General features: G+C 35.2%; 3 protein-coding genes across 6 annotated transcripts; all 3 read right to left on the bottom strand.

The window, feature by feature from the left end:
* Positions 1–1406: 1406 nt before the first annotated feature.
* Positions 1407–2813, bottom strand: LOC121784501. Of its 2 annotated transcripts, none has more exons than XM_042182647.1 (5): positions 2380–2813; positions 2211–2273; positions 2074–2139; positions 1810–1860; positions 1407–1699 (listed from the first exon to the last, which is right to left on the bottom strand). In XM_042182647.1, the coding sequence occupies exons 1-5, from the start codon at positions 2730–2732 to the stop codon at positions 1447–1449; spliced, it is 786 nt and encodes a 261-aa protein (XP_042038581.1). In that variant the 5' UTR covers positions 2733–2813; the 3' UTR covers positions 1407–1446. The 2 variants fall into 2 exon arrangements, with proteins under 2 accessions (XP_042038581.1, XP_042038582.1); XM_042182648.1 differs by having other exon boundaries at positions 1810–1857.
* Positions 2814–4898: 2085 nt separating this feature from the next.
* LOC121784053 lies at positions 4899–5597 on the bottom strand. The gene is made up of 2 exons (XM_042182236.1): positions 5378–5597; positions 4899–5288 (listed from the first exon to the last, which is right to left on the bottom strand). Exons 1-2 carry the CDS (start codon positions 5446–5448, stop codon positions 4997–4999), a joined length of 363 nt encoding a protein of 120 aa, XP_042038170.1. The 5' UTR covers positions 5449–5597; the 3' UTR covers positions 4899–4996.
* Positions 5598–8546: 2949 nt separating this feature from the next.
* On the bottom strand, positions 8547–14240 carry LOC121783862. 3 transcript variants are annotated; one of them, XM_042182037.1, is made up of 10 exons: positions 14107–14240; positions 11425–13975; positions 11286–11321; positions 10779–10832; positions 10594–10653; positions 9847–9909; positions 9327–9389; positions 9174–9227; positions 9011–9049; positions 8547–8903 (listed from the first exon to the last, which is right to left on the bottom strand). In XM_042182037.1, the coding sequence occupies exons 2-10, from the start codon at positions 11766–11768 to the stop codon at positions 8699–8701; spliced, it is 918 nt and encodes a 305-aa protein (XP_042037971.1). In that variant the 5' UTR covers positions 11769–13975; positions 14107–14240; the 3' UTR covers positions 8547–8698. The 3 variants fall into 3 exon arrangements, with proteins under 3 accessions (XP_042037971.1, XP_042037973.1, XP_042037972.1); XM_042182039.1 differs by having other exon boundaries at positions 11425–11695; positions 13234–14166; XM_042182038.1 differs by having other exon boundaries at positions 9174–9224; positions 11425–14166.
* Positions 14241–25387: the final 11147 nt, after the last annotated feature.

The raw sequence follows: 25387 nt of genomic DNA, 5'->3' as shown, positions 1-25387 counted from the left end.
GCTACGCGTCGAGGCGACGTGGCGAGCTCCCAGGCCATGACGCCCACTCGCCGGCCCGCGAGTGGACGTCGTCACGATGACGCAATAAATATATATTTTTTTAAAATTCGAATGTTAAAAAAAATAATTTTTTTTTGTAAACGGCAATGTTACCATTTATAGCCGTTTTTCAATTTTTTTTATTTCTTTACTCTATAAAATACTCCTATTTCATACTCATTTCACTCACAAACACGCATCTATTCCTCTCAAATCCTCTCTAATTCCACCCCAATTTTCATTTCAAATCAACTATATTTTTTTTACGAATTTTATGTTGTAAGTTTATTTTATTTAATGAAATGTGTTTATTTTAATTGAATTGGGTTGGAAATAAAAATAAAAAATGAAATTGAATTAATAGTAATTTAAGGAACGGTTAAGAGACGATTAAGGAACGTAGGGTTGCAGGTTCCGTTCCTTAGTTAAGAAATGGAGTTAAAAAGTACAGTGGGGCCCGCAAATAGTAGTTTAAGGAACGGTATAGCAACATCGTTGTGGATGGCCTCACTGGTTATATAATAATCCTCTGTCCATGAAAAACAGTCTCATTTTGTTATTTGGAATGTCTATGAAAAATAGTCTCATTTCTATTTTTAGAAAGTTCCACTTTCATACTTTATCCACTTTTTCTCCTATCTATACTTACTAATTTCTCATTAAAACTCGTGTCTACCATAAATGAAACTATTTTTTTAGAGGGAGTAACACACCTCAAGGGACTATGGTCTATGAATATAAAGAAATTTATTTGGTCCATAAATTCCATAATAGTTGCCTTACATAACCGACATGAAACATTGAAAACCAGAAATAAAATGAATGAAATGCATACCAATCTCGTAGAAATTGAATTTGCCATTTGCCCTCAGTTTCTCAATGGAGATGTCGAATAATTGTCAAAGTGCCTTTTAGCCGCGTTGAAGGGATTGATGTTTTTTATTAATACACAAATTAATAAAAAAAATATTCAATCTTATATCTAATGTCATTATATTACCCATCATCCATGACTCATAAGATTAGTTAATTGTAATTATCAGCTATATGTAATAGTCAATGCAATTAACGTTTTTTTAGTATCTTTGATAATTCAGCTGTTCCATTCGGCGAAGCCGTGTACGATTGATTGTTTGAGTAAAGTCGTACCCTATATTTTATAAAATAAAATGTAAAATTCCTCACCATTTTGTGAGTATGAAAAGCCAAGTTTTCAGTGTACCTTATAAAAATCACACACTGTCACTATATATTTGATAAGTATATAGGATGATTTTATTGAGCTTTTGATCGAATTAAACTGATAGATGCAATATTAAATTTATCAATATATTATAACAGATATTATACATCAATCCTAAGCCATGATCTTATGTTTAATTACATACCCTTAATCAAGTAAAATAATTAATTGTACAACAAATGCACGGAACCAACCAAAAGGAAGGCCAGCACTAAGAGGATGGATCGATTACACTTATCCCTTCTTCGAATAGAAAACAGCCGGTGAAGCTTCTTCTTCCGACTCTCAGCCGACAAATTCGAGTTTTCGCAGCTTCTTTTCCCACCGGCCACCACTCCGCCACCATTCCACAGCAATCGGAATCTGATATTCCTTGATGGAAATGCAAGGATGAACTTCTTCCTCCAGCTTTCTTGCCTATTAGTACATAATGACAAATATGAAAAAATAATAGTATTAAATAAATATGAAGGTTTGGTCTTCATGTTGAGTGTGTATTTTGATAAGTTGGGGAATTATTAATTTGCCTCAATTGGAGCCTATTTTCGAGTGGCTTTGTCTCAGGATCTCGAACCCTGCTGTAACAAAAAAAATGATCTTTTTTAGTTTAAAAGGAAATGTCGGATCAGAGTTTTACACAAATATGATTATCAATATCTAATTAAATGTCCTAATTTGAAAATCATCAATGATGAGATGAGTAATTAGATGAAGTTTGCAATTTATGATTAGATAAACAACAATAATAACAAAAAAACTTTATAAGAAGACAAGATTTACAGAGTGGTTACCTTAATGGTAAATTGTTCCCATTTATGACTGGTGGTGCGATTATGTTCGGACGTTGAGACCTTCTCCTGTAACAAATTATAAATATAAATAATTCATAATAATATAAAAATTCAATACATCAAAATTCAAAACATACGTAATTAGCCTTCTCCTTGTTGAATCAGCTTCGGCTATTTCAACATAGGTTCTCTTGCCCCAGCTGCTACCAAAAACAGCCATAATAAGATTCCAAATAAAATAATTTTAATAATTCCAGAAATTAAATGCTTTTCTCTAATTTAATGAACAAAATGAATACTACTAACCTAATGCAGCAACCAAATACACGGTTAAAGAAAGTCTCGCCGATTCCCTCAGCAATCGGCACGCTCGAACCGTCATCTCTGAATTTATATCGGAACACAATCCGCGTCATCTTCAAGATATGACTCGGATGCAAGCACATGCCGTGAAAACGGCCATTGATCAGTACGCGGATTGGCCATTCGGCCGATCCGCGCTCTTTACATAGCTTGATCATGCGAGAGAGTGACACGCTCCGAGATTTGCCAGGTGGCAGGCCTCGGAGCGGACAACTCCCGCCATCAACTTCGAAACCGATCGGTTGACCGATTTTGTTGACCAACCTAGTCTTTAGATCGCCAAACGGGCCGCCCATGAGTAAATGCAATCAAATTCGAGAGTAATTTTGCGAAAGAATAAAGGAAGTTCCATCACACGTGGGAGTGAAGTGTTTAGTAATTTTAATTACTCATAGCTATATGTAGAAAGAAAATGCAGTAAAAAGAAACTAGAAACTGATTCGATGAAAAATATTGCAACTGTTGGGGATTTTTTAGCTAAATTTGTGTATATTATATTATTATGGATATGGTTAAATTTTTAATTACGTGTATCCAGGTAAGCATGTCAACTCTATTACAATTTAGAAATTAGAATAAACCAAATTAAAATATGTTACGATTATGAGTACTATTTTTGTTTTAAATTTGAATAGAAGAATTCGTCTTAAAAGGTCATGAAATAGAGCAGGTTTGATCTATAAACTTCTTATACAATTGCGATATCAATGATTTTTAATTTACATTTGCGCTTATCCAATTACTATGATGTAATAATATAGTCTAGTCACTGCTCATTAGGATAAAACAATTTCCTTCCTTATTTGAAACATACAACTTTTGTATATTTCAAACCTCACGTTAGCTCTGCCTCCGCCCTAAGTGCAACATGTACATCCATTCCACCTCCGATCCTCGACGGACCTTCGGGTTAAGATCTCTTAAATGCTCAAATACAAATGCTTTGACGTTGTCGTGTGGTGTGTTTATGTATTTGAATTAATTTGTGTAAGGAATTGTTGACATGCCTAGCGGGAATATTTGCGTTTTAATAATGTAGTTAGCATTTGTCACGTCCATAATCTTCCGCTCCATTGGGACGTACCATCTTCGCCATCACACTCTTCTCTTTTCGGTGGCTTCATCCGCGCCTCGTTGGTGTCGATAGAAGCTTCGGATCAGGCCTGCTGCTGCTGTCATAAATAGAAAAATTGCTTATTCAGCCAGAGACAATAGACGACGACGACAACAACGAAAATGCAGAATGGTGTGCAACCCACCTTGAAACATGTAGTAGTATATATATGTCCATGCGTCTCTGAATAATTCTAAAAGCATTAGAAATAATTGTACCTTTTTGCTTCTTTGAGGGGTTGTTGGTTAACCTATAGTCAACGGTTAAACTTCCACAAAGACTAAAATAACTCAGTTTTAATTTATTCTCCTTGATTATTTCCTATCAACAAGACTTAATTAATTATGACCACTGTGATCGTTATTAATCAGCTATAGCTAATATATAGTCGGTCCGAAAATTATGTCTTTAGATATCTTTGATCAAATAATTCTTCCATCCCTATTCCGAATTAATTTCCCCCAACTTAGAAAGTACTTAATTATTTATATAATATCTTCAAATATTCTCAACTTATAATTATAAAGTTATTATAGTAGTATTTCATTTCAAATCTTACTATTTGTACCATTTTAAATGCATTCAACAATATAAGTATTGTTTTTTTATATACTTGATACATTATTCAAATTGAAGTCAAAAACTCAAGCATTCAAAATTTTTGAAGCCTATCAACAATGACAGTTTACAGGGTGCAAAGGGTTCAAGAGGTCCATTAAGTACATGGAAGATCAAAAAGAAATTAATAGGTCCACCATGGCCCCCCTTATTACTTATTCCTAACACATACGTCTAAGATTATCTAAGTAACTTACATGAAAATGGATATTAGTTCAGATCTATATTTGTAAATTAAATTAAATCGTTCGTAATTATTTTTATTTAGTTGGAAACAGATTTGAATGGAACAACTTTGATATTATTAGTTCACAAATTTGGGCATCTCTCACGTGTTAAACAAGAAGATAAGAACCACAATTATGGGCCTATAATTCTGGTTTATTTATGTAATGGGCTTCATGTATACATAAGACAACGGCCCATTCTAATTCACTAACGTGTCTTGTACTGCATCTACAAAAATGTACTACTACTTCGACCCCATGGATTTATTTATTCCATGATATTTATATTTATTTACAAAGTAATTGATGCTCCAATTCTGTGAATTTATCATTTACATAATTTTATATATTTTTATGTTATTAGTAAATGAACGAGAATAAAGTCAGATAATTTTAGAAAAATATTTTATTTTTAATAGAACAATTCAAAAAGAAAAATGTTTCATTTTCAATGGAACATATTAGATGCTTGCTATATGATCATTTATGTTCCAATTAAATAAAAAAAAGGAACTAATACAGTAGTAATTAATTTAAATAATGGGTTTATATTTGTTGATATTCACAGTATAAAAATTCACCATTTTCTACACATGGTTAATCACATACTAAAACAACCCTTGGCGCCTGATTTCACCGCAGCCCTAACCGTCTCAGAGAAGCCAGTGGCCTCCCACCGCCGCCGCGGCAGATTCTCCGGCACGATCGTTTCAAGCGAATTGATCCGCCACGGCAGGCAAGCTCTCTTGTCGCTCCATCTCGGAGCCGTCATCGACGATCGCATATCCACCGCCACAGCTCTCTCCTGCTCCCCGACCACCGCGAAATCGCCGCCGTCGAGGCCGATTATCGCGCACGTCAAGCCTAGCACGCATCGATTCCTCCACGGAGAGCTGCGTTGATTGTAGCAATTCGATTAGAAATTAGATGAATTGATTTTAATTATATGTGAATCAGATCGCAATTGTGTAGGGCTACTCACCGTGGAAGCTGCGGCGTCGATGAAATTGGGGAAGAAGGTGATGTTGAGGGAGGCGCGGGAGAACTCAACATTGTTGCTCTGTTTCTTCTTTCTAGATATTTTTTGTTGTAATATAGAGCCGTTAGCCGCCGGTAAATGAACAACTCTCTTTGCAGTTTGCTTGCCGTTTAACAACACTGTTCTAAAATAAATTTAATATATATTTAATAGTAATATTAAAATTAAATAGATATTTCATTCATGATAAATAGATATGTTTAATATAGTAGTATTCAATTAAAATGAAATTTCTTTTACATAGAAAGTGTATTGAAATTATTTGGAGTTGTACTTAAGCATGTAAATTGTAGGCTTGTAGTACATGTCTTTACAAATAGAGGCGCAATAGAGTATGATGAAAACAAAAAATGTTATTGTCACATTGTATTGTTGATCATTTCAAGCTTCCACCATTCAAACTCTTATTGAAGCGCTTATTTTTTGTATTGATACATGTAATGTTAAATATAAATAGGATAATTATATATGCAGCATGTTGGTTTTTTAATAAATTAAATTAATTAATTACTAGTACAAGATTAGCCATGTATCGAATTTCCAAACAATTGATTAGTTTATGTGTTTTTGTATACTCCGAAAGATCTTTCCGAAGGTGTTGAGTTTTATTAAATATTGTGTACAAGGAATTATAGCGTGCAAACTGCAACAAATGTGATGGACTTTATTTTGACTGCTAAATAATCCATTTTCTGCTCACTTAATGATCCTTTATTCCACATTTCTAGTTTCAATTTCTACCATTTATCTTGTATTCTTGTTCCAATTTTTCTTCTTCCCACCCAACAAATTTGGAGGGCGTTCAACTACCATTCCTCTTTTTAATATTCTTGTTTCCGAGTTATTCCTTTACTATTATTCAAACAGGCCATATTCTCTAATATGTCTTTATAATAATAAATATCTATTATAAGAAACTTATATTATTAGTAGATTATAGTATAATTAATTGTATGGAATTTCTATTGCTCTAGAGAGCTGATTCGTGCACTAATTTGGTCAAAAATTGGTTAACCGTTAATATTTGATAATTCCATTAAAAATTTGACAAAACATAATAATTCCATTTAAAAAATTGACTAAACATAGACCAAATTGATAAGTTCAGCACACCCCAAACATTATGTTTAGGGCTGGTTTGGGACATTATTCATAGTATTACATGGGAGTTCAAGGGAAACCCTAATCTCTGAAGGGGTCGGTTGATCAGGTAATTTCAGTTGTGGTTCGAGTTGGGCCATTTGCTGTGCTGGTATACGCACTCGTAACACGGGCCTATATAGTTAGACAACTTAATAAGTAAAGGAATATTAATAATTATCAAGATCTTGATCAGAGTAATTAAATAAGTTGGCTCAACTGGAGGTTGTTCTCCGAAGGTTTTGTTTCTAAGCCAGACTCGTGAAAAAAAAAAACACAATCGTTTTAGAGTAGTCGGGAAAGACAATCTAGATTTTGCACATATATCAAGATCTAATCAAATTTGTTGAATCATTACTGCTAAGATGAGAAAATTTCCATAAACTATTCAAGCAATTTATATACTCCATACTTAGTTAGATAGATAAACATTAACAATATGTTCAGAATTTAAAAATATAACATGTATAATAATTTACAAAAAAAAGCTGCAGCATGAGATAGATAATAATTTTGTTTGATACATCAAACTAATTAAACATGTACTATATATTATATATACCTAATACTAGTTCCCAATGTAGATGTAGAACTAGATGTAGATGTACAATCAACTTTAGGTTCTATTGTCCCAGCTGCAACAATAGTAACATTAATCAGATTCCAAATAAATTTTGCTAAAAACTTTAATCAATATATACTTTGAAAAAGAAAAGCCAAAGTGTAGTATCTATATAGAGTATATTAACTTGATGCAGCAACCAAAGAAACGGTCAAAGTAAGACTCGATTGATCCTTCTGCAATCAGCAAACCGTGTTGATATTTAAAGACAATCTGCGTCATCTTTGCGATTCGATACGGATGCAACCACATGCCGTGAAACCGGCCATTGATCAGTACACGGATCGGTGACGTTGGTCTATTGAAGTTGATGTTGAGTACAACGTGGACTGCCACCCTCTGAGATTCACCCGCGGGCATAGCTACGAGTGGACAGTACCCGTGTTCAACATCAAAATCGATCAGTTGATCGGTTTTGTTGACCAACCTAGTCTTGAAAAACATTATCAATAGAATTCTAAAGAAAGGGAGAATTGGGAATGAAGAAGGGGAGAATTGAGTTTCTCATATATACTTGTGTTTAGAAGGCAAATATTGTATTGTTGGAGAGAAATTAGGAATTTAAGCCGCAAATATATATACTACACACTAACGAATTTAGTTTACAAAATGATATCTTGCTAAACATAATCAAATTTCTCGATTTGTTTAAACAAACCCGTCTTCTTTTGTGTACTTGATTAACATATTTAAATCACTACTTTAATTAGCTGGCATTGGGGTCTCTCTACATAAATTTACTTGACAAGAACAATTAGGATTTGCTTCTAAATTTCTTCTTCTAAAATTATTGGAATCTTAATAAAAAATCTGATGAATTTGAACATATCTTAGTGTTAAGTGGCGAAGTTCTGTGCCAAATGACAATTTCTATTTCTACTAAATCGGTATACATATACTTTATTTTGTTTTAATTCCTTAATCATTCCTTTAGAAAAGAAGTCTAGATTTAGGCCTACAAATTGGAGCACCTGAACCCGAAATATTCTTCAGTCCAATTTGCTCAAATTAGGCTAAAAAAGTTTATATTTTAGTGCTTAAATTGGGGTGATGCAATGCTCTATCCGTCCACAAAAAATAGTCTCATTTATGGACGATACGAGTTTTAATAAGAAATTGGTAAAGTAAGATAAATGAAAAAAAGAAGCGGATAAAGTAAAAAAGATTGAAAAAAAGTTGAGTAAAGTATGAGAGAGGAGAAAAAGCCGTATAAAAAGAAACATTCTATTTTTAAAAATAAAACTATTTTTTATGATATCCCAAAATGATAAAAAAATATACCTATTTTTAATAGATGTACATTGTTCTTTCAACAATAATAATAGTAGTAAAAAATAGGTCCAACAAACCAAGTCCAAATAACATGCGTAGACGTTATTCGTCGCTATTATTACAAATTACATTCACACAAATTGTGCCACATGATTATCCAATGCAAACCCACAAAACTTAGGAGTACTATTATTACTACATGATGAACAAATTTAATCAATTGCGTGCCCTCAACCAAATAAAAACAATTGATTGTACAAAACAAAACGCATGGATCCAACCATAAGGAAGGCTAACACAAGGAGTAGAACAGATGAGGGAATAACCGTGCCCCTCTCAACCCTGCTCTCTCGGCTCTCAACCGACGCATTCGATAGCCGTCGGAATCTTAAATAGTTCAATGCGCGGATGATCTTCTCCCTCCGGTTCCATTGCCTATTAAATAATTACAAGATGAAATAATAAAATTATTAATTAAGCTATCAGATTTTAATCTTCATGTTGAGTGTGTGTGTGTGCGTGAATTGATTAAGTGACTCAACTGTAAGTTATTCTCGTTTATCTCCGGATCTCCAGCCTCCCTGTAACAAAAAACGTTTTTTTTAGCATAAAAGGGAAACAACTATCCAGAATTAACATACTCCTACTAAATTTCAATATCCAATTATAAACCCTAATTTCTTGAATCAATAAATAAGTGCTTACCTTAGATTGTTTTCATTTACTAATGGGTCCACTGTGTTTTGATTTTGAGAACTCCTATGACAAAATGTATAAATAAAATTACTAACATTTGTAGTAAAAGCAATCAAGCTATTACTACGATTTACAAAGAGACAAAATTTACCAAATGCTTACCTTAAAGGTATATTGTTCTCATTTACAACTGATGGTTCCACCATGTTAAAATGTTGAGGACTCCTATAATAAAATATATAAATATTATAGTATACTACTTATTAGCAACAATAACCACTGTTGATATGAATGCAATGGAGAATATGCGTAGGTTTGGATAAAACAACAACAACAATTACAAGCATTAAATGAGACTTGATATACCAACTGCTTAGATTAGTGGTAGATTGTTCTCATTTATAAACTCCTATGATAAAATTCATAAATGACAGTAACAAGAATAACAATAAACAATGTTTAGATGAACTATGCTATATAGAATGTACACATATTTGATAAAAAAATAACAATAATAGCAATACAAAAACACTACTCATTACAAGGCACTGCATGAGACGTAATTTTTAAATAACATTGACAATAATAATATACCAATTAATACTGCTTTGATGAAACGATAATAACAAAAATTATGCCCATTACTAGCTATATTACATTAGAAGGGATTTTACCACCATACCTTAAAAATGGATTGTTGTCATTTATGACTGATGGCTCCATTATGCTTGGGTGTGGAGAATTCCTGTGACAAATATTATAAATAACATTAATAACAGCAAAAAACATTGCTTAGGTTAAATATGAAAGGTAGTATAAATTATAATATACACATATTTTGATAAAACAACAATAATAATAACAAAATAGTAGACGTTGTTTATTAAACGGTAACCTTAAAGGTATATTGTTATCATTTGTGATTGATGTCTCCACTAAGGTCGAATATTGAGAACCCCTGGCAAAATATATATAATTTTTCTAACAATATAATAATAACTATAAACACTGCTTAGATGAAGTATGAAGTATTCGCTCCGTCCCCCTTAATTGTCCACTTTTGTCATTTTCGTCCGTCCCCCCCATTAATTGTCCACTTTTGTCATTTTCGTCCGTCCCCCCATTAATTGTCTACTTTCACTTTTTTGTCATAAATGATTAGTAGTCCCTACATTGCACCCACTCTTTCTACTCACGTTTTATTATAAAACTAATATATCAAAGTGAGACTAATATTCCACTAATCTTTTTAATCCATTTTCCTAATCATTCATAAAATACGTGTCAAAACCAAAGTGGATAGTTATTGGGGCCGGATAGAGTATGCAATATAGTATATACACATAATTGGATTAAACAACAACAATAATAATAACAAAAGCAATGCTCTAATAATAATAATATTAGATGGGATTTACTAAGTGCTTACCTTAAAGGTAGAGCATTTTCATTTACTGATGGTTCTACTATGTTCGAGCGTTGAGAACTCCTGTGACAAAATTTATATAAACAGATTAACAACAGTAACAATAACAATAAACACTATTTAGATGAAATATGGAATATAGAATATACACATACTTGTGCATTAAATGTGATTTACCAAGTGCTTACCTCAAAGGTAGATTGTTCTCATATATGACCGATGGTTCCACCATGCTGGAAGGGCTAACGCATGAAATTCATAATAACAATAAGAATAATAATAAGAAGGGAAATTGAAAAACATAAACTTTTAAAAAAATCAGTTGTTTTCCATGGTCTTTAAAAGTGGTCTTTAAAATCACCGACTTTTGGAATTATGCAGATTTTCCCACACTAAAGTTTATGGCATAAAATTTTCCTATATAGAATGCCGACACTAATTCTAGAGCATCCATATCATCATCAGTTTTCATCTTCCCACAAATTAAAATGTAGCTGTGACTAGTACATGAAGGCAAAATTTGTCCCGGAAACTTTACTGTGGAAAATCTACACAATTCGAAAAGTTAATGATTTTTTAGACCACTTTTAAAAACTGTGAAAAATTCCTAATTTTTGTGAAAGTTCATGGTTTTTCTGATCAATTTCACTAATAACAATAGATATATAGGCAATTTACACATATTAAACAAGTACCGTGGCGGCAATTTATCATAGATTTTCTTATCCCAGCTGCGAGTAACAATTCAGCATCAAAAAGAATCCATAATTAAATGCATCTCTGAAATCTAATGAATATAATCAATAGTTTAGATAAAGTGTAGCTATCACTAACTCGATCAAGCCACCAAAGTTTAAGTAACGGCCTTTATAGGTTTCCGCTACTCCTTCTGCAATCAGCTCGTACGATGAGTCAGCCCTCTCTTCAGATTTGAACACAATCCGCATAATTGTCAAGATGTGATCACTGTTAAGCAACTTGTCGTAAATACGGCCATTGGTCTGTACGCGGATTGGCGTGGTATCATCGAGCTTCAGTATGTGGTTGAGTCGCACCCTCTGAGATTCACCGGCGGGCATGGATCGGAGTGGACAATCCCTCCTTCCTATAATTTCAAAATCAATCTGATGATCGGTTTTGTTGATCAACTTAGTCTTTAAAAAGTAAGTCGGCCACATAATCAAATTCAGTAGAAATGGAAAGTTTAGAGAGTTGTGAGTAGAAAGCAGTTAATGTTGTCGGATAAGGAGACACTTATTTGATGATGAAATGTAGTGAGTTTTATGACGAACATGGATAGGGCATTGCTTACGTGTATCCTAGTCATTATTCAATTTCAACTGAAAATCAAACCTGACTTTTACAGAAGAGAAAATATCATAATATAATGTGTAGACACTATGAGAAGATGAGGTGAATTCTCCATTCGATAGAGAAAGCAAATGGACTTATTTTTCCATCTACAAGATTATCATGTCATGGGAATAAAATTAGTTGGCAGTTGTCACGCCCAAATATTAATTAAAATTCGAACTTTTACTTTACCTTTATTTACTTCTAAAATAAAATATAATAGGAAATTATTGTTGGGAAAATTCAAACTTTTCAAACGAACACCTTTAAATGTCTTCATTTATATAAAGTATACTTCAAAATGAAATATCTAATCCTAAATAATCACTCCAAATAACCATTTAAAATTTTAAGTGATTATAATTCAAAAAGATAATGTTATATGCTGCAAAATTAGGGGAAAAAAGTGTGATGAGCATAATATTAAAAAAAATCCCACACTAAGATTTCCCTATAATTCACTTTAATCCTTTGTTATAATGTTAATAGATTTCATTTTTCTTCTCAAGTAATTAATTACTTATACAAATATGATACCAATTGGTACAATTATTGGACGAATACTTGCACCAATTTATTATAGTAGTAGATTATTGATGCCCATGCTATAAAATGAAACTAATGGATAAAATGTGATAAGAAAAACAATAAAAGAAATAAACAAAGTTGCAACTAAATTTTTATAAGAACTTTATTACTTACTTGAAGAATATTTGAGAATCAGATTTTATACAATAAAGTAGAGTATACGATAATAATGGGGAAAAGGTGATTTAAGGCAATTTATTCAACAAAAATAAAAAAAATGAATATAAATGATAAAAGGCGGTGAACACTTAGCAGTATACAATAAAAATGAAATTGAAGTAGTGACAATGAAACGCGGCCGTATCTGGTGCACAACAGCCTGTGCTGTGGTTGAGACACCCTTCTCCAATTGACCATTATGATGTTGGACAAGGCAATAAACTTGGGATTTTAAAACTAAAAATAGAGATACCGCAATTAATATTATTGACAATAATGACTCGAAAATTAAAACACAATACATAATACTATATACTTGAATCTGTTTCACCGAATTGGAGCATTTTCAGATAAATCATATTAGTGTGCCAGAAAATTTAGGTAGAGACAGTGATAATTAGATAGTACTCTAATAATAATTAGAAGTTCTACACCATGTATAATTTGGGCTGAGCTGTTGGGTGATTAAATAAGGTGGGCTTTCAGTAATATTAATATAATATAAAAAAATTCAAAATTAAAATAGATTAGTGAAAGTCTCACCTCGTGATGCGACCTCCACAAGAAGAGCTGTAAGGTCAGCGGGTGACGACGGTAGTGGGATTAGCCGACTATTAATTAATAGGGACAACGCACAACCCTATTAATTAACCTCCGTAAAATCATGTTTATCCATGATCAGGTCTCTCTTACCAATTCCTAATTTAAATAAAATAAATAAATAAATATTATGTGCTCTCTCTTCTCCTCATGGTTGACCATCCAAAAGAATGAGGTCATGTGATCCGTCTCTCATTTGTTTATTATCCAATAAGCTGTTTTCATTTGTATCACATAATATTAAAATGCAGTCAATATATAATATATTAAAAAATAAATTTAAAATAAAAGTTATATTTGTTCAACTTGTATAAATAGAGATCAAATTTCCTCAAAAATATCTTCTTTTCTATAATACTACTACTCCTCGTTAGTACCTATATTTACAATAATATTACATTTTATCTTTGATACAACAATTATATAATTAAAAATAATGACTACAAGAGTATTAAGGATATTGTGGACGAGGAAGAAAGTAATAAAAAATTTGAAAAATATGGTTGATTGAGCGGTATGTTTGGTCTCTGGTATATGGTCATAGCCGACTTCTTCTCGAGACTACCATTTTGTGCTTCTCCTTGTTGGCTCCCAAACATCCTCGTTGGTACCAGTCAGTCACGTTGGTCGCAACTGACTTCTCACCCATTCCACCACTCCATGGGCTACCTTTGAGTTGTTGAACCTTTCAATAAAAATAGTTACGCGATAAATCATCTCAAAAGACTAGATTATCGAGATAAAGAAGTTTAGTTGCGTTATACAACCAATGTGGAACGCTAAACATAAAAAAAAAGGAATGAATGAAACGCATACCGATCTCATTGAAATTAGATTCATCGATCTTAACCTCCGTTTATGAACAACAATGCAAGCAAAACGCATTGTATCAAAACGGGTAGAATGTAGCAATATATGGTGTATATATGCAAAATAAAGAACGCGTGAAAGCACCTTTTGCTTTGTTCAAGGGGTTGTTTGATCACCTACTCAACGAAGAAACTTTAGCACAAATTGACAATAAAATAAATCGATTCAATTTATATTCTACCATCCAGAAGATTAGTTAATTATGGAGACGACTATTAAGATCGTATTGATAAGCTATATGTAATCGTTGATGCAATAATTACGTTTTTTTATCAAGTAGTTAACTCTTCCATTCGGCGAAACTGCATTTGTCGATTGTTTCTTCTTGTAAAGTCGTATGATTTGCTCCTTAACTTAGGAAGAATTGTTCAAATTATTAATTTGACTTTTCGTGTGTTTTTAGATTCCAATTATTTTCATACCATTGTTCGACTATGAAAAGTTAAGTTTTCCATTCGAGGTTCTTTTCCTTTAAATAATCACACTAACAAGGGATCCACGCCCATAAACCAAGTAAAAATTCATGGTCTAGAGATATTGTTCTGTGATATGTCCAGCATAAGTAATAAATTTATATATAAAGTCTCAAATCAAACATATGTAATATTTCGATCTATTCAAATGAAATAAATTTAGAAGAAGAGTTCTAATTACTTTTGTAATGTAATTTTGTATGATGGTCATCACAAAGAAACATTAATATTTAATGTAATCGCTATATTAAATTTACCTTATTAAAACCAACCTTTATGTAATTCTGCTAGCTCTTCATAGAATTGTATACGGAGTAGTATTTAGGGTTGTGATGAATTGAGATTTTTTAGCCTAATTGAGAATTGAGATGCATTATCAGCCACTCATTTTTATTAAATGAGTGGTCCATAATTTGCCACATGAAAAATATTTTTAGATTAATTAATTATGAAATGGCAGAATGGTAATTTCATGGTACATTTTATTCAATAAATACTTTTTTATTTTATTTAATTTTTTTTAAAAAAAATTTAAATTTTTTTTGTCAACTACATATACAATTCATTTCAATTGCACACATATAATGTCAACTATGTGTACAATCCATGTCAACTACATATACAATTCATGTCAACTACACACATATAATGTCAGCTACATATACAATTCATGTCAACTATACACATATAATGTCAACTATAAGTTGTTGACATTTGATGTGCAGGCTATTGACGATAATACCCCCGAGTTGACATTTCGAAAATGTTATGGATGAGTGGCTGAAAATGCATCTCAATTCTCAATTAAGCTAAAAAATCTCAACCTAACAGAGCCCGTAGTATTTATCTATTTTTAGGGGATGGACTAAAATGAAAAAGTTTATATTTTTAGGGCATCGAGTGAATATCTTTTTATAATCTAAATTATTTAGTGTGTGTATAATATATATGCGATATCTTTTCTCTGCATTAGAAAAAAAATTGTTGTTTGTTTTGAGTTTAATTAGATGGAGGAATGTGTAAAGACTAGGTTGGTGAACAAAACCGGTGAACAAGTGCAATTTTTTGGGTTCAAGTGGGCATTGAGACACTGAGGTACACGTAAAGACCATATAATTACTTTAAAAAAGACCAAAAAATATCTAATTAATACTAGTAGTTGCTAGTAATCGTATTTAAAATATTTGAAACGCGCAATTTGATGATTCCACTCCCTCCAAATTTAAAATATCATTTACCATTTCCAAGTCTTTGTTCATTTACATTTTTTTCATGTCACTAAATTTTGTAACATGTTGATTTTTGTGCATGAGGCTCTTACTAGTTATCACAATTGTAATTAATGACTCTCTTGGGGTGACAATTCCTTCGAATTTGTGTCCAGAATATTTCGTCGTAGTGAACTTATTTTTTACTACATATTATTTAATTTATTGTAATACATTGTCATGATAATGCACATGTACTAAATTTTTCAATAACAAACGTTCATGTTATGCTCAAATATTTGCGAAGATATCATAAACGTAACTCATACAAACTGACGTACTATGATACGAGATATATCTTCCATATCTCCCATATATTAGTTAGTTAGGATTAGATATTAGTGTTAAGATATGCGTATGATATTATTAGATATTATCGAATCCCACGTATTATAAATATGTGTGGAACCTTTCATATTATTCATTCAATCAATGAAGAAGAACATTATATTATTTTAGTTCATGCCTTTTACTTTCACGCCAATTACTTGCTTTCCATAGAAACCATCGTTCGGAGCTGATCCCGGGGAAAGCCCGAGACGTCCACTTTTATTTTCTCGCCGTCGACCACCCGTCGACGTCGATATCTTGTTAAGGGAAATCATCCCTTAACAATTGGTGCTTTCATTGCTGAATTCATGTCCGATTTTCAAGCAGGAGTAGAGCGCACGAATCCTATGTGTTCGCTGCCTTCACTCGAAGAACTATCGACGGTCCCAGACCCAGTTCTGTCACCGGCTGTGGAGCCGCCCTCCATAGCTCCGCGCACAAACCCGATTAGGGTTCTGTTCGAGCAAATGATGGCAGCTTTAGCGAGAGTGGAGACACGCATGGAGGCTCGGATGGACGCGTTGGAGCGAGGTGCTGCATTTGCTCAGCCGCCGCCTTGGCCAGACCAAGATCCGCCGCATCATGATTGGCAGCGGGGGAGTGGTGATGCGGGATATCACAGACCATTGTTGACGACAACAACATCAGTCGCTGCACACCCGCAATTAGGGTTCGGCGGGCAGCCCTCTCATGGCCCACACCGCACAACCCTATCGGAGACCAGCCCTTGGGAGCGTCAAGGGTCCAGCGGCTACGGGAATCGACCTAGGCCGACGACTTCCTGGGATAATCCAGCCTTTCGGCCTGAGATTCACGCTGGGGGACATCTGCCCGCGTGGGATGGCTCGTGGGGCACACACGACGGAGCAGTTTATTCCGAACACACTCGTTATGATCATTATCGTTCAGAGAGGCCGCGTTTTGAGAAGATGAAACCTCCATCACAATGCTCGCCATCTTGCTTGAGCATGACAAGCCACTGCCATTCAGCAGCGCCACCGCCCGCTGTAGCTGCTGCCCCATCTTCGAGTCTTTCCCCAAAAGTTCCGTCTTGCAGCCTTGATATCTGTGGAATTAGATTAAATGAGTCGGATAACAAATGGAACTTGGATGAGAGCTTGAATGTTCCGGTTGTAATCTCGGGAGTTGCTGATTTGGACGAGTCAGAGAGTAAAGCTGAAGGTCAACTCATCAACTTCAAGAAGCCAAAGTCGACTATGGCAGATGATCGTTTCATGCTATACCCCTTAACTTTGAAAACAAGGGATATATATTCACAAGTGTTATATGGACCTCAGTTTGTATATTTGATTGCTTTATCAGATATTACGACCACGTATGTTAGTGATTTGGATAGGCATAAATCACCATTCATTCTCGATTTACCCGTTCCGGTTGCGAAGTTGTACGACGGGAGAAGTTCACTTGTTCTATGCCCATTTGATCCTGGAGGGTATGCCTCGCAAAACTTCGGTAATCTCATCGTTGCTTCTTGATTCCCACCTTGAGGACAAGGTAGATTTTAACCGCGGGGGAGTTGATACGAGATATATCTTCCATATCTCCCATATATTAGTTAGTTAGGATTAGATATTAGTGTTAAGATATGCGTATGATATTATTAGATATTATCGAATCCCACATATTATAAATATGTGTGGAACCTTTCATATTATTCATTCAATCAATGAAGAAGAACATTATATTATTTTAGTTCATGCCTTTTACTTTCACGCCAATTACTTGCTTTCCATAGAAACCATCGTTCGGAGCTGATCCCGGGGAAAGCCCGAGACGTCCACTTTTATTTTCTCGCCGTCGACCACCCGTCGACGTCGATATCTTGTTAAGGGAAATCATCCCTTAACATACTACATGATATTTTATTTTTGACAAGTCAAATATGAATGCATAACTAACAAACATTGAAGAAATAGAAAATAAATTGGGAACGAAACATAGAGTACTAGTACATTCTTTTTCTTGTAGTTACAACTCACACACTGACACACCCACCTGCAATCGTTATAAATCCAACAATTGAAAAAAAACATAAAGTTTGGTAGACTTAAAATAAGTTGCGGAACAAACACTAATTTGATTGTTCCGTCAATTTACTCCTCTACTCTTTAACATAGAGAATCTTTTGTAATAACTAAATTGCATGGCCTTACTAATCAACATATCAGATTAAAACAAAGATGAGTTCAACCGCCATGGGGTGCCGCTGCAGATGAGTCATCCGAGTTGCACATGATGATCCAGCAGCCAGCGAGTGTGACGGTAAGAAACCCGACGAAAACGAAGATGCAGCCGCAAATATATAAGCACCTCCACCGCCTCTCGCACGTGGCGGCAATACTATTGCGGGCTGCTCCGTGGTGAGCGTCATCCAATAAGTTTTTGTATCTGACCGAGATTCTCAAAATCGCGAAAAAGTTGAGGAATCCGGCCAGAGCCGATAGGGTCATTGGGATCCACTTGTAGCCGCACTTGAGACGCGGCGGTGCGCGGTAGAATGAGGTGAAAACAACGCCTTGAAAAACGAAGTAGTAGTTGGCTAACTGGAACAACTCTTTCTCAAGGTGGCGGAGCTGCTCCTGGCGCTCATTTTCCGCCTGCTCAGCTCTCTTGGCCAGTGGCTGAGCCTCTGTATCGACATTCGCCATCGGCTATGATGTTGGATATACACTTATACTCTTTTTTTCCTTTTGTTTAATTGGATTGGAAAATTGTGTATAGAATAGACTATAGAGTGATAAATACATTACATATTTACATATATAATGGGTGTTGAGAGCGACGCGTAAACAGAAATTTATTGATTGGGTTCAAAACATTTGAAAAATTAAGTAGAAGTCATTAAAATTAATTATGTAGAAGTCATTAATTATGTATTTGCAACAACAATTGGCTAGTTTCATTTTGTGCACATAATTAAGAATATTGGAAACGCGCTAGTGTTTGGTTGCTTACTAGCATATTTGTTTGTTTTACTTTTACCGTTTCAAACTCTTTTCTCATGTTTTAACTAATCACTTGTTGCTATCTTTCAATAATTTAGGAGTAAAAATATAATCATATACATGTACTGTATCTAGCCAATCACAATAATTGTGTCGCGTGCTTTGTAATATCTTATGCATATATGTCCTTCATTCATTTTAACTATTATATATGTATAAAAATATACTATATCACCACAACTCGATTCAAAATCAATAAATCATATATTCGAATCATTTTGTTATGTGCATGTGCGTGTAAGTCTGAAAATTTTATAATGAAATAAACAGGAAAAATGAATCATACATATTTCAATAATTAGGCTGTCGATAGATTTTTTTAGATCAAATATTTAATTAATGTATGTGTCTAATTCGGCACCCTGCCAATTGATTAGAATCTCTTTTAGTTGTCGTCGACTTTGTCGCAGTGGGTAGAGTAAATTTTAATTTTTCCTTTTTCTTTTTTGACGTTTTTTTTGTTTTTTTATAATACTCCTAGTACTTTAGATTGGTGTATTATACACCGTGTATATATTGTTTTCACATACAGCTAGAAGTTGTCGTGGCAAATGGGGCATATATCTCAATTCTCACACTCTTCTCACCGAGATTCAAAATCCACTAATCACAAAATATAATTTTTTTGGGATTTTATTTTCATTTTCATTTTATTTTTCAAATGTGCAATTGCTCCAAAATGAACAAAAATATATAAATAAATATTCATAATTGCAAATAATTATATTGTGCGTGATATTATACCCGTTAACTGAGTTTTTTTTACTATCGAAATAGTCTATATTATACCCTAATATACACACATTTATGGTCTCATGATTACATTCCTATTTTAGTGGATGAGTGACAAGAGCTCTATTTAGTACAGTACTTAAATTGTTTGTATACAATACTATGAGTTGTGGGTATTTTGATAGAATTTATCTTCCCTGTCGATTGGTAGAGCACAAATAGAGACGACTGGCGTGAATTGAGAGAGATTGGGAGAGAGATCGGTTTTCTTTAGAAGGGAGAAACCCTGATTGAGAGAATGAAAAATATTAATTTAATTCATTCTGTTTCATAATAATAAAAGACTCTACACATATTTATAATATGTGTGGTATAAAAAGATCTTTAGGAAAGTAAATAAAATCCTAACCACTAGCGAAAGTAAATCAAATCGTAACAACTAAATAATAAAACATAAAATAAGCTAAATAAATATACGGAGAGAATATCCGTTTCCTTCTGCAAAAAATAAAATAAAATACCATGTCCCTACCAAGTAACAAATAAATCTGGATGGGTTTTGGGCGTGTAGGGTCCACATATATGCCATCCATATCAAGGTGTTCAATGTTGCAAATATAACTATTGAAGTAATCAATTTTGTATTTTATATAATATGTTTATAGGGGTCTAAAAATCATTGTGACCAAATATCCATACTGAGACGTCTGATTTTGGGGAGAAACAAATTTGGGAGGGATAAAATTGTCAATTCATTTTCATTTCTTGGTGGGGACTTTGATGCAGCTCCGTTTAACACCAAATGACTAAGAATTGGTTTATGCACATATCATAGAGGAACAGTGCGGGCCTAGAATTCTAACTAAGGCCCTCCACATTAGAGACATGGAACTTGAACACTAGAATTGGGGCAGAATTGAACCCATTTCAGGGTATAACATAAAACTTGAACATAGTCCTATGATATCCGGACATAATATCCGCTTCCTTCTGCAAAATATGCTAAATAAATATACGGACATAATATCCGCTTCCTTCTGCAAAAAATAAAATAAAATACCATGATATTTATAATTCTTTTATTGTTTGTTTGTTAAAAACTATCTATAATAAGATGGGTTGCGCTCAGGAATTAAAGAATATACAAAAGCTCTCAATAATAATAATAACACAAAATAGGTCCAACAAACCAACTCAAAATGACCCATTGGTATTTCACACATTTGGACCTGGATAGACTGGAGTGTGGCTTGTATCACGGTGAGTGTGAAAGTGTGTCCGTGCAAACTACTGATTTGATCGAGTGTTGGAGCCGAGCTGCAGCTCAAAGAAGAGATCAAGAAATGAAGCTCGGCTTTGAGCTAGCTCGGCTAGAAAGGAGTTCGGCTAGAAAGGAGTTCGGTGAAAGGAGTTCGGTAAGCTCGGCTTACCGAGCTGGAACTAGCCTGGAACTAGCCGAGAAGAAGAAGGCAGAAGAAGGAAGCTCGGCTTTGAGCTGGAACTAGCCGAGAAGGAAGAGTTCGGTTTTGAGCCGAGTAGCGGTTATAACTAACTTTGGGAAATAGAGTTAGTTGGATTTTATTTCTTGATTGCATCTTGTATAAATAGCTCGATAGAGCTCAGTAGTGAAGTAGCAGAATTACACCATATACACACACACCCAGAGAGATTAATTCTCAAGATAGCGAGCGGTTGTGAGCGGTAGAGTGTGAGTGTGAGTTCATTGTAATTGTAAAGAGTTCATCAATAAGATTCCGGTCATCTTCTCCGTGGACGTAGGTGGTTTATCACCGAACCACGTTATATCGTTTGCGTGCTTTATTTTCTCGATTACGTGTGTGAGATCAGCGGCAACGCAACCCAACAGGTGGCGCCGTCTGTGGGAATTTCCCAAAGGAGTTCTTGATTGCTTTCTGGGATAGTTAGGGTCCAAGAATTCCGGTACTTGAGCTGATCTTGGCGATTGCCCACCGTCTGTTTGAGAAATGTCTACAGCTAAGTTTGAGGTGGAGAAGTTCACCGGGAAAAATGACTTTGGGCTGTGGAGGTTGAAGATAAAGGCCATCTTGATGCAGCAGGGCCTATGGAATATCTTGAAGAATGAAGTCGATGCCGAGAAAGAAGCGGAGGTCGATGAAAAAGAGAAAGGAAAGCTTCAGGATATGCAGTATAGAGCCTACAGCACCCTAATCTTGAATTTGTCAGATAGGGTTCTGAGGGAAGTCTCCAAAGAGGAGACAGCTGCGGGAGTATGGACAAAACTTGAGTCATTGTACATGACCAAGTCCATTACAAATCGTTTACACCTGAAGCAGAAGCTCCTTGCATTCAGATTCTCAGATGCGAGAGGAATTACAGAGCAACTTGAAGAATTTGGTAAGTGTGTAGATGATTTGGAAAATATCGATGAAATGATCAAGGATGAAGATAAAGCCTTGATGCTGCTGAATTCGCTTCCTAAGAGTTTTGAACACTTCAAGGATGCGGTGTTACTTGGAAGAGAGTCCAAGGTTACATATGAAGAAATTCATTCTGCTCTGAAAATGAAGGAATCGCATAAGAATGATTATTCCACTTCTACTAGACAAAATGATCCAGTGGCTGAGAGTCTTTTCTTGAAGAAGGGTCAGAACAAGAAAGTTTTCAACAAGAAGAAACAAAACAAAGATAAGGCTGAGGGAGAGAGGGAGACTAGAAGCTGCTACTATTGCAGAAAGCCGGGTCACTTGAAGAAGGCATGTTTTGCTTGGAAAAGGAAGCAAGAACAAGCGATCAATGCAGGTTCAAATACTGCAGATCTTGCTCAGGAAGTGGAGGCCAATGAGGCCTTGAATATACTCTCAGGGGCAAGAATTGAAGAATGTTGGATCATGGACTCGGGTTGCTCCTTTCATATATGCTCCCACAGATCCTGGTTTCAAAAGTTGACAGCACACACAGGATCAGTAATGTTGGGGAATGATCAGACATGTGATGTTAGAGGGATTGGAGAAATCAAGCTGAAGGTGAGTGATGGTAGTGTAAAAACTCTCACAGAAGTGAGGTTCATACCTCAGATCAAGAGAAACTTGATTTCTTTAGGGCTGCTGGAGTCCAAGGGCTACAGGTTTGAGTCCAGTAACGGAGTGCTCAGGGTGACAAAGGGTCCCAGAATAGTCATGGAGGCCAAAAGAAAGAATAGCCTGTATTACTTGGTGGGTGAAACCGTGATCAATGCAGCAAATGTTACTCAGTCAGAGAGCCTGGATCTGTGGCATGCTAGACTTGGGCATGTGGGGGAAAAAGGCATCAAGGAGCTTGCTAAGCTGGGTGTAATGAGGCTGGGGACATCAGAGAGGCTCAACAAATGTGAGTCTTGTATTCTTGGAAAGGCAAAAAGGCTACCATTCTCTGGTGGAAAGCACACTACAACAGCTCCCTTTGTATATGCTCACAGTGACTTATGGGGGCCTTCTCCAGCAGAATCCATAGGTGGAGGTAAGTATTTCATATCTATTATAGATGACTATTCAAGAAAGGTATGGGTTTACATCCTCAAAGAGAAGTCTCAAGCATTTGAGAGGTTTAGAGAATGGCATACTAGATATGAAAATAAGAAAGGGTCAGTGCTGAAGTACTTAAGAACTGATAATGGGATGGAGTTCTTATCTACTGAGTTTGATAGCTTCTGTAAAATGAAAGGGATAAGAAGGCATAGGACCGTGCCAAGGAACCCTCAACAGAACGGGCTGGCAGAAAGGATGAACAGGACGTTGCTAGAAAGAGTGAGATGCATGTTGTTCTACTCTGGAATGCCAAAGAAATTTTGGGCAGAGGCTGTTTCTACTGCAGCTGATCTGATTAACAAATGCCCCTCTTCATCAATTTCTAATGAGACTCCTGATCAGAGATGGTATGGAACTTTGGGAGACTACTCAGGCTTGAAGATTTTTGGGTGTGCGGCTTATGCACATATCAAGCAGAATAAGTTGGAACCAAGAGCAAGAAAATGTGTGATGTTGGGATACCAAGATGGAGTGAAGGGGTATAGGTTATGGAATATGGATGAAGGGGGTCAGAATATCATTGTGAGTAGAGATGTAGTGTTCGATGAAGGAGAAATGCCATTCAAGAAAAGTAGAGCACCCCCTGGTGGTGACAGTAGCTCTAGCATTCAAGAGTTTGAGTTTGATGAGAAATCTGCTTGGTCTGATGCTGATGAGGATGTTGAAATCTCTGAACACCAAGAAGAAGGTGGAGCTTCCAGTTCTCAGTCAGATGAAAACACAAGAGGTGGAGATCCATCAAATCAAGGAAACAGAAGAAATCCAAGAAGGAATGCAGGCTTGCCCAGCAGGTTTTCAGATTATGATATGAGCTTCTTTGCTCTTTGTGTAGCAGAGGTGCTCATGTTCTCAGAGCCTTCAACCTATGAAGAAGCCATAAAATGCAAAGAAAGTCAGAAGTGGATCAGAGCCATGGAAGAAGAAATAGAGTCCTTGTTGAGAAATGGGACTTGGATTTTGGTGAATGACCTAGGGACTCAGAAACTCATAAGTTGCAAGTGGCTATTTAAGAAGAAGGTTGAAGTTGGGGAAGTTGAAAGCATACGTTTTAAGGCAAGGTTGGTAGCTAGAGGATTCACACAAGTAGAAGGTATTGACTACACTGAGGTGTTCTCTCCAGTGGTAAAACACACCTCCATTCGGATCTTATTGGCCTTGACAGCTCATTTTGATTGGGAGCTGCATCAACTCGATGTAAAAACAGCTTTTTTACATGGGGATCTAGAGGAGACGATCTATATGATGCAGCCTAAGGGTTTTGAAAGGCCTGGAGAAGAAAAGAAGGTTTGCTTACTTAAGAAAAGCCTATACGGGCTCAAGCAGAGCAGTAGGCAGTGGAACAAGAAGTTCCATGAGCAAATGGAGCTGATGGAGTTTGAGAGATCCAGCTTTGATAGCTGTGTATATGTCAAGAGAAGTGGAGATTTGATAATAGCCTACCTGTTACTGTATGTAGATGATATTCTACTAGCTGGATCAAGCTTGAGTGAATTGCAGATTGTAAAAGATGAGCTTAAACAAAATTTTGAGATGAAGGATCTTGGGGAGGCAAAACGAATCCTAGGCATGGACATTGTCAGAAATAGGAAGAAGAAGGAACTGAGGCTTGTGCAAGCTGAGTACATCAAGAAAGTGATAAGGAAATATCAGGTGACAAATGCAAAGGCAGTCTCTACTCCATTAGCAGGCCATTTTAAGTTGAGCAAAGAACAGGCGCCTAAAACCGATGAAATCAGAAGGGAAATGAGTGCGATACCATATGCGAATATAGTGGGAAGCATAATGTACTTGATGATATGTACAAGGCCGGATGTGGCTCATGCTATAAGCGTGGCTAGCAGGTACATGGCTGA

The sequence above is a fragment of the Salvia splendens genome, chromosome 21 (assembly GCF_004379255.2).
Source record: "Salvia splendens isolate huo1 chromosome 21, SspV2, whole genome shotgun sequence".
NCBI classification, from domain to species: domain Eukaryota; kingdom Viridiplantae; phylum Streptophyta; class Magnoliopsida; order Lamiales; family Lamiaceae; genus Salvia; species Salvia splendens.
Note: the sequence above shows the minus strand (reverse complement) of the source record. Positions and strands in the feature narration are given on the sequence as shown.